General features: G+C 34.7%; 1 protein-coding gene across 1 annotated transcript in view; it reads left to right on the top strand.

The window, feature by feature from the left end:
• The first annotated feature begins 221 nt into the window (after positions 1–221).
• The window catches only part of DPY19L3 (dpy-19-like 3 (C. elegans)), a 33307-nt gene continuing 19711 nt past the window's right edge, over positions 222–13817 (top strand). The window contains exons 1-7 of the mRNA XM_010186087.1: positions 222–324; positions 1834–1967; positions 8646–8736; positions 9574–9695; positions 9895–10040; positions 11703–11826; positions 12564–12698. Coding sequence (XP_010184389.1) covers positions 222–324; positions 1834–1967; positions 8646–8736; positions 9574–9695; positions 9895–10040; positions 11703–11826; positions 12564–12698 — 855 coding nt within the window. The remainder of the gene's footprint in view (positions 325–1833; positions 1968–8645; positions 8737–9573; positions 9696–9894; positions 10041–11702; positions 11827–12563; positions 12699–13817) is intronic.

Here is a 13817-nt window from a genome sequence, read left to right as displayed (position 1 = left end):
CCTAGTTGTACAAATTTAAAAAAAAATAGATCTTGCATTTTTGTAAAATACACTTCAACCACAGTATAATTCTGTAAGTCTCTGATGGCAGTAAAATATGGTTCTGTTTTCAGATATTTCACACATTCATTTAAGTGAATGTTTGGGTAGGAAGATGCATTGCTTGTATGTGTCCATTTAGGAGTCAAACTGCAGAATAATGAATTAAAGTGACTGACATCATGACAACCGTAAGACAGAGAAGGGTTGCAAAAGGCACAGAAGCAGCTGAAGATCAGCCTTCAGAGGAGAAGAATGTGAAGCCTGATGGGAAAATTCTGTCTGGTGGGTAATGAAAAGGATTTTAACATTATGGTTTTTTAGCAGCGTTTAGCTTTTCGTATCTATCCTAAGCACAGGTTAGAACTAGGTATGTACCAAATACATTTTCATACTTGAATATCTGTCACCAAAGTTAATTGGATGAGACAGAGGGCATTCAGATTAGTGCAAGTAAATCTCGCTTCTATTTTTAAAATCCTAATTTAAATTGGTGAGAACAATTATTTTCAATTTAGTTGCAGTGGTACACTCTCAGATTTTGTATAGCCATCGTAGGTTCTTAAACAAATCCCAGTTCAGATCATTGGTAGCATAAAAGGATTTGAAGACCTCTGATGAGTTGTATTTGAATATAAGCCGATTGCACATGAAATCTGAATTTAACTGTGAACTCTTGCTTTTTGACTATAGGATGGACCAGCTAGGTAAATTTAAAAGAGAGACATTAAGTGTCTTAATTTGAAGATCTGTTTAAGTAATAAAATACTGACAACATTTTTGTTTGGCATTACAGCTTTGGACTTTGCAAAGTTTGTTGAGTTTGTTTTTTTAATTATTTTAAGGGATGTTTTGGTCTAAATTCCAAATGTTTCTGTATAGGCATTCTCAGTAAATGAAAGGAAAGTTACATTGTTGTTTCCACACAAGTACACTTAGACTAAATACAAAATGGGAAAGTGATCATAGTCCTCATCCAGCCCAGCCCTCGGTTCTGTTGAATTGCATATTTAGTACCTGTTATGTAGATGTCACACACGGTTTGAAACAACCATTTCAAAGCTATAATTCCAGATCATGAAGATCCATACTGAGCCTTATATCACTATTTTTAAAAAAGCAAAGACAACAAAAAACCCCAACCTTAAAAAATACAGGAACGTAAATGTACAATAAACTGACTGAGCTACCTAGAAACGCAGCCTTTCTTTCCTGTTGTTCCACTTACAGTCTTTTCCTGATGTCAACAGGAGGTCTTCTGCGATTCAAAGCACAACACCATTATCAAAGGCTGCTATGGCCACTGTTCTTTGTGGGTGTTTAGGGAGACTTCTGAACCTTGAGTGGTTTGGTTTTCTTACAAAACTCAAGCAAACCCCCCAAAAACAGGCAGCCATTTTAAGATGGTTGAAGAAGATTTTACTTTCTTACTTTGTGATCTAATAGTCATCCTGTATTCCCTTAATTACAAAAGATGGAGGATACTCCAATTTAGATTTACGAATTAGATATGATATTTACCTAGATCCTTATAGGATCATGATGTTCTTAAACTATAACTACATTTACCAGTTAAGGCACACTGTGCCTCACTGCCTATAAATAAAATCCTCTGAGTTTGCTATATGAGAAAATACAAAACACATATCCATAAAGACATCTTAAAACCAAGTGTCCTGTTACCTACAGAATGTAAACTGTACTAGCACAGGCAATGTATAAATGGATTTCCAGAACTCCTTCAAGTTTAATTACATGTTTCACAATTACAGAGTGAAATATTTTCCTTCCAAGATCATACAGGTGGAAAGCTGTGGAGCATACTCTCAGTAACTGTTGGTGGAATTGTTGCCATCTCTCTTGGACTCCTTACTTCTGTTTATGTTGCTACACTGCATGAAAATGACCTGTGGTTTTCCAATATTAAGGTAACAGTAATTCTTGTAGTTTCTTCAGTGCTTTCATAGAGCATTAATATGAGTGTTAGTTGAAATTTCATTTATTTATGTATTTGTCTTGTAGTTTCCTCAAAAACATAGAATATTTCATTTTTTAAAAAATTAACTTAAAAAAGCTGTGCTTTCCATCACTTCTTAAATACTTGGTCATTTCATTAAGTGCCTTTCCTCAGTTTTTCTCCAAAAGTGTTGCTACACAGCAACAGTGTTGCTACACAGTTCTTCCAACCATTGATCATTATCTAGAATTGAATTTCAATAGTTTACTCTGTATTGCTCTATAGTCATCTTTCTTTTATCCAAAGCAATACAAAACCAAACAATAAACAGTTAAAATAAACAATTTGCAAAATCCTGGCATACAGTTCTTTAATTGTATTTATACTGTGATCTTGTAATACAGTTTAGGCACAGTCTCTTACTGTTCAATACTGATTTTGTATGATGTTATCCTAAATATGCAAACCTCAAAACGTGTTTCAGACATTCACCGGTGTAAAACCACCATCTACACCGTAGGAGAATTTTCGTTCCCAAGATCCAAGACTGACTAGTTTTCCCCTAGAATAATTGCATGAAAAAATAATGCAGCTGTACACATATCTAAATTTAACCAAAGAAAAGAAACAGGTGAGTCATTTTCCTTTTAGATACCTAAAATATACTGTTACGTCTATATATTCCATTATTCAAAGAGTACATATATTTAATTTGAATACTTGCATTGCGATATATGTCTTTCCTTTACTACACACTTCTTCTGTACCAGAAGCATTTACATACCCATAATAAAAATAGTTGGCACTTACTTGCTGTTGTATTATACATATAATACTGCTTTGTACCCACTGTCATTTTTCTTTGAACATATAGATAGATTGCATATATATTGAAGGTACACAAATTTTCCCTCCAAAAACAAGTATTAATTCCACAAGTATCGTATATTTTGAAGTACGAACAAGCATGGACTTGTGACAATGTATGAACATAATAGATACAGCATTTCTGTCCTGTTGAACTGATAGTGAGGCACACAAAACTCACTGAGAGAAGCAAGTCTGTAGTTGTAATTAAGTTGCCCCTCGATGGATGAAATGCTCATTTTACTTGGTAACTGTTGCTGTCATTTTAAGTACACTAGGATGTCATTAGATAGCAAAACTGTAATGAAATGCTCTAGATATTTTTGGTCTGGATTCTGTTGTCTCTGTAGCTCTCATTTCGTCCTAAGCAGTTGATAACAATAACTAGTAACACTGGAACATGAGCAATTTCAGCCAATCTGATGGAAAGATTCTAAAAAGCATAAATTCATCTACCAGCAGTTTAAAGGAGAAAGAGATGCCCATGTTTACTGATCTCACATTATACCCTCTTCAGTACCATGTGAACTCCACCAGAGAATGTATGTGGTTACAGTGCTCATTTCAAAATTATAACAGTAGGAAAAGCTTTAATGAGATTTCATGTATTATTCGAGGTAAAATAACCAGTTGTAACACAGAGCCAAAAGTGATCAGGCTTCGTACATACTCCTGCTTTTTAGAGCTATGTGTTTAGTGAGTGTGTGTTTTGCATGTATATACCTTCAACTTACATTGTTTCTAGGAATATCTTCCCAAATAGAAGGCTATAGCTTTACATTTGTCTGATCAATCAAGTTAATTTCTTTTTTAAACACTTATGTCCCAAGTGAGTTTCAAAGGTACTTTAAAAGATTTGCTCTCAAATTATTTATTACAGCTTTAGACCAAACAGGTAGTGTCCCCTGCAGTTTATTTGCAGATACAAAGAGGGTTGGGGATGAGTCAAGACTGATCAAGTGTTCTGCAGTTGTCTGCCAAGTCAGCATCTGACTGTGCTTTCACTTTGATTAACACAAAGCTTTCTAAGGCTTTACTGTTAAGTATTGTCTAGACTTACTTTCTTGCCATGATCCATATCAGAGTGTTTTGTGGCCATAAGTGAGACTAGGAAGATAAGAAATCTAAGTTGTGTGTTTTGATACACTTTCTCTTTGCTCAGCAGAGAAGGAATACATTTGAATATATGTGGATGAGGTAAAGTTTAAACAAAATTCTGGTTTATGAGTAGTATGGGAAGACTACATGAAGAACCTGTGAAATTTCCTGCAATGCTGAGACAGGAAGACTCATCCTGACATCTGTAAAACAGTGTATATACATCTTTGAGCCTATACGTATGAGTGGACAATGTAGTATCTCTAGATATATGTTCATGTTTTCTGGCATTTCTGAATTGCCATACCATATACTAATAAAAGACAATAATAAAATACACTATGGAAAAATCTGAGATCCTCAAAAATTATGTTGAAAATTAATAGAAATTTTGCTTTTTTCCTCTAACATTTTATAGTTTAGCCAAAGCATATATTTTTGCATATATTAACTGAATTTTCTTAAAATGTTGAAAGACAGAGTTTTATTTTAATGCAGACCCTAGCCTGAATTCTCAGAAGGGAGGACTGTAGTCTAATCGTTGGCAGTCAATTATTGCCTGCCTTGCTTAATGAAGTGCAGAGGTTATTTTGTTGGTTTGGTTTGGTTTTGTTTATTACACATTACATATAGAATAAACGGATGCAACACTAATGCATGGTCAGTGTTTCATTAACCCCCATTTTCGTTCTGAAGACCCCATTGGTATATGAACATCATGACTCCATAGTTACAAAATTGTGCAGTTTGCCAGTTGTATTCAACCCTAAAAGCTGAAGGTAAAAAGAGTTCATTATGCGAAGTCATGATTCTTAAATTTTAAGTCATTAAGTCACAACTTGCACGTACACTTGTAGTGATTGCCTTTCTGTAATTTCAATTGCAATTCATAGAAAGCCAGTTCCGTTTTGGGTGTCTTCCAGCAGTGGTTTACCCAGCTAGAAAAACTGTTCTGCAGTTGTAATGCTATTTTGTTCTATTTTGAATATGGCTTGCAAGAGTTCATTGATTTCAGCTGCTGCAGTGTGTGTGAATCTTGTTCTTATTTGCTAATAATTATGCCTGCTATTATAAATTTGCCATGGTCATTGGAGAAAGATGTAATACTGTTTTCATATCAGAAAAACAAAATGCAGATCTCTAAGAGTGGTTTACACTATGAAAGAGGGACATGATTGGTATTCTTTTTGTTTTTAATCCCAAGATTAAAAAAAACAAAAGATCAAAAAACAAAAGAAAAGAAAAAAGAAACTGAATGAGAATGCAGAATACCACGTCACATAGTCAGAAGCTGTGTTTGTATACACTTTCAGCAGGGATCACAGAGGGTTATAATCACTTACTTTGGCCAAACAATTTTGAAGAAAAAAGTTTTAATCTCTTCTTATATACATTTAAACAATAAAGATTTCTGTTTATGATGGTGAAAGCCAAAACAGATTTCTTACCCAAAAGTCCTTTCTCGGTTTCTTGAAAACTTTCTGGCACTGCACATACAAAATGGCTGTTTTCAGTAATTTTCAGTATCAGCTTAGTGACTGCTCCTCAAGTATGGTATCTTTTGGGAACAGGATCTACTATGAAAATAGCAAAATGGGGTGCCATCACCTCTCCTGTCAGCTGTTGTATTGCTTTTTCAAATGCAAACTCTGAAGAAACTTTGAACAGGACTGAGCCAACGACACATAGCAGATTAATACTGTAACACTAACAGGTAAACTTCAGAGCTTTCATTTGTTCTTCATCCCTTCTGAGTGAGCATTTAGACTACCGTTATTGAATTTTCTTCTAATAAAATCGCTGCTCATAAGAAGCCAGGAGTAAAAATACCAAATTTTAAATCTTTCAGATGTGCAGGATAAGAATCCTGTGATTCCTTCTCTGAAGTGCTTATATTTTCCCTTTTTACACTTTGAATACAAAACAAAGATGAAAAAGCATAGTGTAGCCATGATAATTAGAACTCTGCAGAGTGAATGCATAAGCCATAAGGGGAGGCATCCATTACTTTGGTGGTAGTTTTCCAAAGAAGTACTTGTTGAGTCATTATTTTTATCTGGATCAAAAGTCCAATCCAAGTAGGAATCATGCCATTCTGACAGATGGGCATGAGGTTAACCAGCCAAGAGGCCGTGTACAAGGATTAAATACTTTTGCTGAAGGCATGACTCTTAACTGGAAATGTTGATAGCAGCTGTCTGTATTGAGTTTCCACTTGTATGGTTGAGACGATTTCAAATCTTTCTGATCTTAAATTGAACAACTAAAAATAATTTCAATTACAGAAATTGTGTTTTAGCTTTGTCAAAAAAAAAGTGATTGGAGCTTTGCTTATGCTCTTTATTTATAGGAAAGCGCAAATCAGACTTTGGCTGCTTGCTCAGTATCCTGAATGACTTGGTTGAGGAGTCTTAGGGAACCTAAGCAGTAGAATTTTGCACTGTGCTTGACAGAAAAAAATCATTTGTCTTCTGTTTTGAATGCTTAGTACTATTAGGATACAATTGCATAAATGGAAATCATGTGCCACTCTGTATGTATCCTGGAGGACAGTGTTCTTTTTTTCCTTGGAACAGTAAAAACTTCTTTGTTAAACACTCACAAGTTGAATATACAGAAAGATAAACATGTGCTCTTATAATGCTTACCCATAACTCTGTATGTTTTTATTGACATGGAATACTAGAAAAAGTATAAATTGCTGTAGAACTGAAAAAGTATTGTGAGTTAATAAAGCAGATGTTATCTTAGCATGAGACAGATGTAAAACTCACTAGTGTTTGTCTCATAAAGTATAGCATTTGGTTGAATACAGCTGGTGCCAGGATTACAAATTAATCATGTTTGAATGCATTTTTGCTAATTAGATCCCCCTCTGTGACTACGCTCTCCCCCTTAATAAAGTCCAAATGTTAACATTCCTTCTTTTTTCTTTTTTTTTATGAGCACTTAGAATCAGACGTTTTTTGGTATTAGAAAACTTTTCAGTACTGATGGAGTTGAAACTAGAGCTCGTTCAAAATCCAGCATTCCCATTTTGCTAAGTGTGTGGCTTTTAGTATTTAATGCCACAGTCAGTTTCTTCTGCTGGTATTATAATGATTTGTATGTTGTAGAGCAGCTGGAGACCTTAATTGTGAACTTATATTGAATCAGATGTGTTTTTATCTGTTGATTTTTCTCAGACCAGAACTAATACTGGTTTAGTTTGCCAACAGTTGACTTCAATAAAACACGTTTTGAGATAAGATTCTACGCTGGGCAGTAGAGGAGAGGAACATGATTTTTTATCTAGCTTTATGTTAACTCTGAAATAGTATTAATTCTGTTTGAGCAAAAGAGATGGGACTGTGTAAGAAAGATGAAAGACTTGGGATTTTATGCAAGTTTGCATCAGCCAGAATGACATTCATAAAAATCTCAGAAAACAGTAACAATCTGTTATTGTAATAATGTTCTTTTATAACGAAAGCTGAATTTAAAAGATTATCTTTAGAAATCTTACTTAAATTTCTTAATGACTTGCTTACACCACATACAAGAATCTCACTGGATTTTCAAATCTGGATATAAAACTTAAGTTTTATATCCAGAAATTGTAGTTATATCTAAGATATCTAAGTTAGTTATATAGATAACTACCTTAGATATAGTTATATCTAAGACATCTAAGATATAGTTATATCCAAGTTACTGCTTATGAGAGATGTTTGCTGGAGTGTTTTTCTATAAACTACTTACAAGATCACTAATAATAAAATAATTTTGTGTAAGATGCCTATTACTTCTCTTCAGATTGGTTGTTCATGCAGTCTCTTTTTGTTTAAATGTGGTTGTCCAAGGCTCTCAATTTGTTAAATTTCATTAGGTCTTCACAACTAATGAATTACCAAAAGGAGGTGAATTCCAAAGCAAAGATCCTGTACTGAGAGCAGTTTTCTCTAGGAGAGCTTTCATATTTCACTAGACTCCATCTGCTGCAGTATCAGCCAAGAAAGAGGCATGGTTTGAAGTGTACCTAGTTGAAATAATTTGAACATTTAAAAATTAAAAATAATATTTTTACCTACACCTAAAAACATGTAGAGAATTGCTTTTCCTTTGACCTAAAATTTAAGTATGAGATTGATGAACAGCTGGCTTCCAGCAAGAAACAGTATTTAACAAGTGGGCAGCAGCATACCCTGCCAGCTGAAACCTCGGAGTAGCATGATGCTACAGTCCCAAGTATAGCACACTGCCTTAATTGGCCCTTAAGGTGGCAAAGCCACGGAACACTGGGGGATATCTACATCTAGAAGAAAAGCTTGAATGCACGGGGCAAGCGTATGCAGTTTTAAAGTCCAGCTGTTGGCCACTGCACCCTTCTAAACATTGAATATTACAAATATTATAATAGTAAAAGATCAAAAATGTTTACAGACAGCATATCAGAATCACAAAAGACATGTACATTTCCCCAGTTAACAGAGGAATTGACACCTCAGCCATTTGCCTCTCACCTTAATTTGACCATGCATTTTACCATTATTGAACTCAGTTGCATTGAATGCATGAACCCAAAGATTCAAGCAACTCTATAGGTCCAGTTCCCTGGTGCAGCAGGGATCTGAGTTGAAGGAAGTATCATGTGATCATGAAAAGCAAATGAAAAGTGAATTTACTATTGTACTTTCACTTGCAGGAAGTCGAAAGAGAAATTTCCTTCAGAACTGAATGTGGACTTTATTATTCCTACTACAAACAGATGATTCAGGCTGCTTCCATCCAGCAAGGTATTGTAAACTGTAAAGTAAGTTTTAGTTCATGTTGCCAGCTGACTAGTTTTAATATTTTTTCAAGCATAGTTGAGAACTAGGAATACCATGACTGTGAAAGATTGTATAACAATTGTGCTGGAGACAGATATTCTCTTCATACACCACTAAGTTATGGACACAATAAATTTCACAATGATACATTGGGTTCTGTGCCATATCTTCACATTCTGATGAGGGCGGTCACTTTGACAGACAAATTTAATATCTGTTAACGTTTCAGCCTTGGTGGTTTATTCAGTATATTATTTTTATTCTTCTCTTGTTTAATTTGAATTGTGAGCTATCTGTGGGAAGGGGCTATTTTTGTCTGTATGCCTGGACAGTAAGTGACACAGTAAGCAGCTTTGAAGGATATCATATACAATGACAGGGTTTTCTGTGACAGTCTCATGTTTTCTAGATACTTAACTGTTGCTCCCCAGCAATTTTGTTTACACTACACATTTGTAGTGTATAACATCACCTGTGTTCAAGTTAGCAACAAGAATGGTTCTCAAGATCCAGTATGTACCACAGATTCTATGATAGGAATGTAAGTGTACAAATAAATGGTTTATACATTGCTAAATATATGGTACTTCAATTAGTGCTCTGAGTCACATTCAGAGTAGGGAAGCTGAAGACCTCAGAATGTCATGTTGATTCAGAGGTAATGTGATCTGAATCCTTGACTCAAAGTTTGCGGTTTTTTTATGAGATCCTAAAATACCTTTGAAAACATTATTCACTGTTCAAATGAAGGTGGAGGGGAAAAATGACAATCTCCTATTTCAATTTCTCTTTATCATTAAGGTTTACATGGTTTAGTATATGACAATAAAACTGAATCTGTGAGGACAATTAACATACTTGAAAGAATGAATATTTACCAGGAGGTGTTTCTCAGCATTCTGTATAGGATTCTTCCAATTCAGGTAGGCATTTATTTATGGCTTTAGATTGTAAGTGCATTACGAAGATTACACAGTGAATCATAGCTCCCCTTTTTAGTTATTTTCTAATTAGAAATATTCCTGATACCTTTTTAATTTGTAAAAGCAAAACCTAATTCATATTAAGTATAATTCCCCCATGAGTGTTTTATGTCAACATGACTATTCTTGTGTTTTACAGCAATACCTAGAGCCTGTTTATTTTTATATCTACACTTTGTTTGGACTTCAGGCAGTTTATGTCATTGCTCTGTATGTAACAAGCTGGCTTCTTAGTGGAACATGGCTTTCAGGGTTGTTGGCAGCTTGCTGGTATATTACAAACAGGTAAGTGAGATTAAACATTCAATCTTTCTATATTGTACCTCATGTCAAAGGTAAGGCATTAAATCTTCAAATACATTATTAATTGAAAAAAAAAGGATAACTATATGGCCTCTTCCCAGATTAGCCAGAAAATGAAAAAAACCCCATATTTAAACAATACAAAATAATTAGAAAATAATCACAAATGAGCTGACATTGCAGACTTACATTATAAGTTTCAAGAAGTTTGAGCAGACAATTTTGGCTTAAGTTGGTCTCTTGAAGTGGACTACATCTTTGAGATGTGCCTGGATTTCCAGATAATGTACCCTCTCTTCTCCAGCCTAGGATCCCTTAGATGTTAAAAACAATTGCATATATGCCCTTCAGGTCTCTTCTCATTGCTCCACACCCAACCTCCAGGGATTCATTCAACAACCTAAGATCATTAGAAGTTCAGCTTCTCTGTTCCCTTGTTCCTGCAGACATGTCCCACACTAAGACTCAGAGACAAAAAGATGGTAATTGAGCTGTTCTAGTGCTTTAGCACTTGAAAGAATCTCCATTTGGAGAGAAAAATTAGAGAACTGGCTTTAGGCCAGCAGTAAGCTGCTGGCATGAAGCTGAGACTGGTGACATAGGCTGTTACCTGTAACTTAATCAAGAAAAAAAAGTAAATTGTCAGTTCTGTCCAAACTGCTTGATATGTTAATCAGCAGCTGTGAAGAATTTTATCTACAAGTGTATCCACTGCAGAATAATTATAGCTATATAGCGGTAAAATGTTTTTTTCTCCTAAAATGAAAGTAAGTAAAAAATACATGCAGTGTGCAGTACTTCACATGCTTACTTCATGAGGTCATCTTTTCCATTTACAGAATATTTGGAGCAGATTTGTTTTTCCCATCTTTCTCATAATTCATGAACAACGGAATCTTGTTATCCTTTATGCAAATAGATAAGTACATGGAATTGATTTGGATAAAGACTTTCTATCCAGATGAAGTATATCTGAGGCTACTGAGTAACTCTGGTTCAGCCTTTTTTTTTTTCTCATTCAGCTAAGCAGATTTCAGTTGTGTTGCTTACTTCTCTTGTGAGCAAAGATTTTCTTCACACAAGAAAAAAGGCAATTTTTGTTTTTAACTTTTAATTCAGGTTTTGTAAATGACTGCCCTTTGGGGAACTTTTACCAATTTCCATCACATACTTTTTATGTTAGAACGTTCAAAAAATGACCAGAAGTTATTAACCAGTTTAGCTGTATTCAAATCCAATGCACTGGGATCACAGTGAAGAAATTGGTACCTATTTGTTCTTGGACGTGCTTTTTGCAAACCAAAAACTGAAGTAAAAATACCTGTGGCACAAGAACTCCACATGCTGGACTTTGGGAGTGTTTTTGTGTTGACGTCTGTGCATTTTTAAATTACCCAAGCTGTGCTTTGTAAGATGTAAACCATAGTTTAAATGAAGCTGGAGTACAACTTTCGACAGACAGAAACAATGATGACTTGTAGAACCATCATAATTGTTTCTTCAGAGCCAGGCATGTTGGAAGAACTAGTGTAGAGCCTCTGTTTTTATCATTAAGTAGTTAAAATACTGTCACTGCAACCTCTCTGTCACCAAGTTGGTGTTTTATTTGTTTTAAATTTGTGAAACTCTACTTGTTTTGTACAGAATGGATACTACAAGAGTAGAATTCACCATTCCTTTAAGAGAGAACTGGGCACTGCCATTCTTTGCTGTTCAGATAGCAGCCATCACGTACCTGCTCAGAACTCATTTACAGCCGATTCAAGAAGTGAGTATTCTTACAAATCTCACGGTAAAGTTAGTATCAGAAAACTGCCTGTAAAACTTAGGACAAATTACTTAGTAAGCACTTATAGCAGTAGATATGCACACACACAAATCACTGAAATGTTAATATTAATCAGATGGGCCGTGTGTTAACTTAGATGGAGTTGAAATACAAAGGAATACATATGCTCAGCACTAGAACAAAAATAAATGTAAGCCATAGAGTACAAGACAACAGTACTGTGTATTTAAGAAAACACGAGAGTGACACAAAGTGGGCAGCAGAAAAGGATTAAAGATTTTCTTGTGATTTCATTTGTTTTACAAATTTAGGAGCTTGTCGTGATCTGGAAGAGTAAAAGCAAATTGGTCATACAGTTTCTTATGCAAACAGTTCTTAAGTTATTGCTCCTTAATTTGTTCAACTGCTATTTATAGCATAGTAAAAGACATATTGCGTGTTAATCTGTGGGCTGAAACGATGAGATCTCACAGTCTTCCTGGAAGCGGTAATACAGTGATACAGGCATAAATACAAGAACGTATAACTCAAATAGATGTTCGTTATGCTCCAAGCAAATGTTGTAGTTAGAAAACTCATATTAATGTTTTAAAAACAGATTTAAAGTAAAACCAAATTAAGGTGGGGTTTGGTTGGGTTTTTTGTTGATTGGTTTTGTTTTGTTTTTTAATGAAGGAAACTATAAAGTTAAACAAAACTTCTTTCCCTCCATCCAGAGATTGATGCTTATGGCTGTATTCATAGCAACATTTCTCTTTAGCCTGACCTGGCAATTTAATCAGTTTATGATGCTGATACAAGCATTGGCATTATTTATACTGGACTGCTTTGACATGCTTCCCACAGCAACGGTAAGATATGTTTGGAAATAACAACATTTTTTTCTTTTCTATCACAAAGCTAACTTTTAGAGGTGTTTTACTAACCAGTGGCCTGGGTGCCCAAAGTAATACAAATTATACACTGTGCTGCTTTGTGCTTTTAATTTATCGCAGTGTATATGCTGCACATGTAAAAATTAATAATCAGATCCCCATTTCTGTTTTTTTCCAGTTGATTTTATTTCACTTTGTTATTCACTTCTATTGTTTAATTGTTGTCTGGTTTTGTTTAGACACTATTAAGGAATTGCTTTTAAACATCATCAGAGCAGTTCATCTAATACCACAGCTTTAGCATGTCCTCTGGAAGTGGCCAGGAAAAAAAAAACAATGTATGAATTTTCCCTCAAGTATTGTGCATCTTTGTTGAGAGTTCGGTGTAGGCACTGTATCACAAACAGAAGGAAGAGGACAGACCAGATTGCTCAAGGGAAACAGTTATCTTTTGTACACTGAAATTCATCACACAATAACAACATTGTCGCTGCCATGGAGCTGAACTGAATGAGCCAAAAAGTGAAACAAGTGTTACTAAGAAGGGATCATTTACAGTCAGTCTTAGGAAATATACTATGAAAGATTAAAACATTGTCTTAGAATTTAATGTCACTGAATTTCTACTGAGATTATTTTAGTCCTTGTATAAGCTTACCCTAGCTGAAAAAGGTTCAACTTTAAGGAAGGTTACAGTAGGATGAAGAGTAATTCATGTCAGTTTCATTCTAAATTTGAAGCAGACTTGAATATTAGTGATTGTATTTAACTGAAAGTTAGTATGGCAGCTGCATATAAAAATAAATGTGGATTATTTAGCAGTTTCTAAACTCCTCATTATATCTACAAATGTAAGCAGAAGTTAGCAATTAACTTGACTAATCAGCTACCTTAAAAGTTGACAAATTACCAGCTTCATCGTGAGTTATACTAAAATGGACTTACTGCAGCACTCTCACTCACACCATATTAATTTTCAAAAAAATGCTGCTTAGAACTGTTGGAGTTTGTTGGGCCGTTTGATACCGACTTATACCACTGTTGTATTACAAGACTGAACTCAGGATCTTTTGTGTCAGGCAAAATTTGTGTTTT

The sequence above is a fragment of the Mesitornis unicolor genome, unplaced genomic scaffold (genome assembly GCF_000695765.1).
Source record: "Mesitornis unicolor isolate BGI_N332 unplaced genomic scaffold, ASM69576v1 scaffold29136, whole genome shotgun sequence".
Taxonomy (NCBI): domain Eukaryota; kingdom Metazoa; phylum Chordata; class Aves; order Mesitornithiformes; family Mesitornithidae; genus Mesitornis; species Mesitornis unicolor.
Note: the sequence above shows the minus strand (reverse complement) of the source record. Positions and strands in the feature narration are given on the sequence as shown.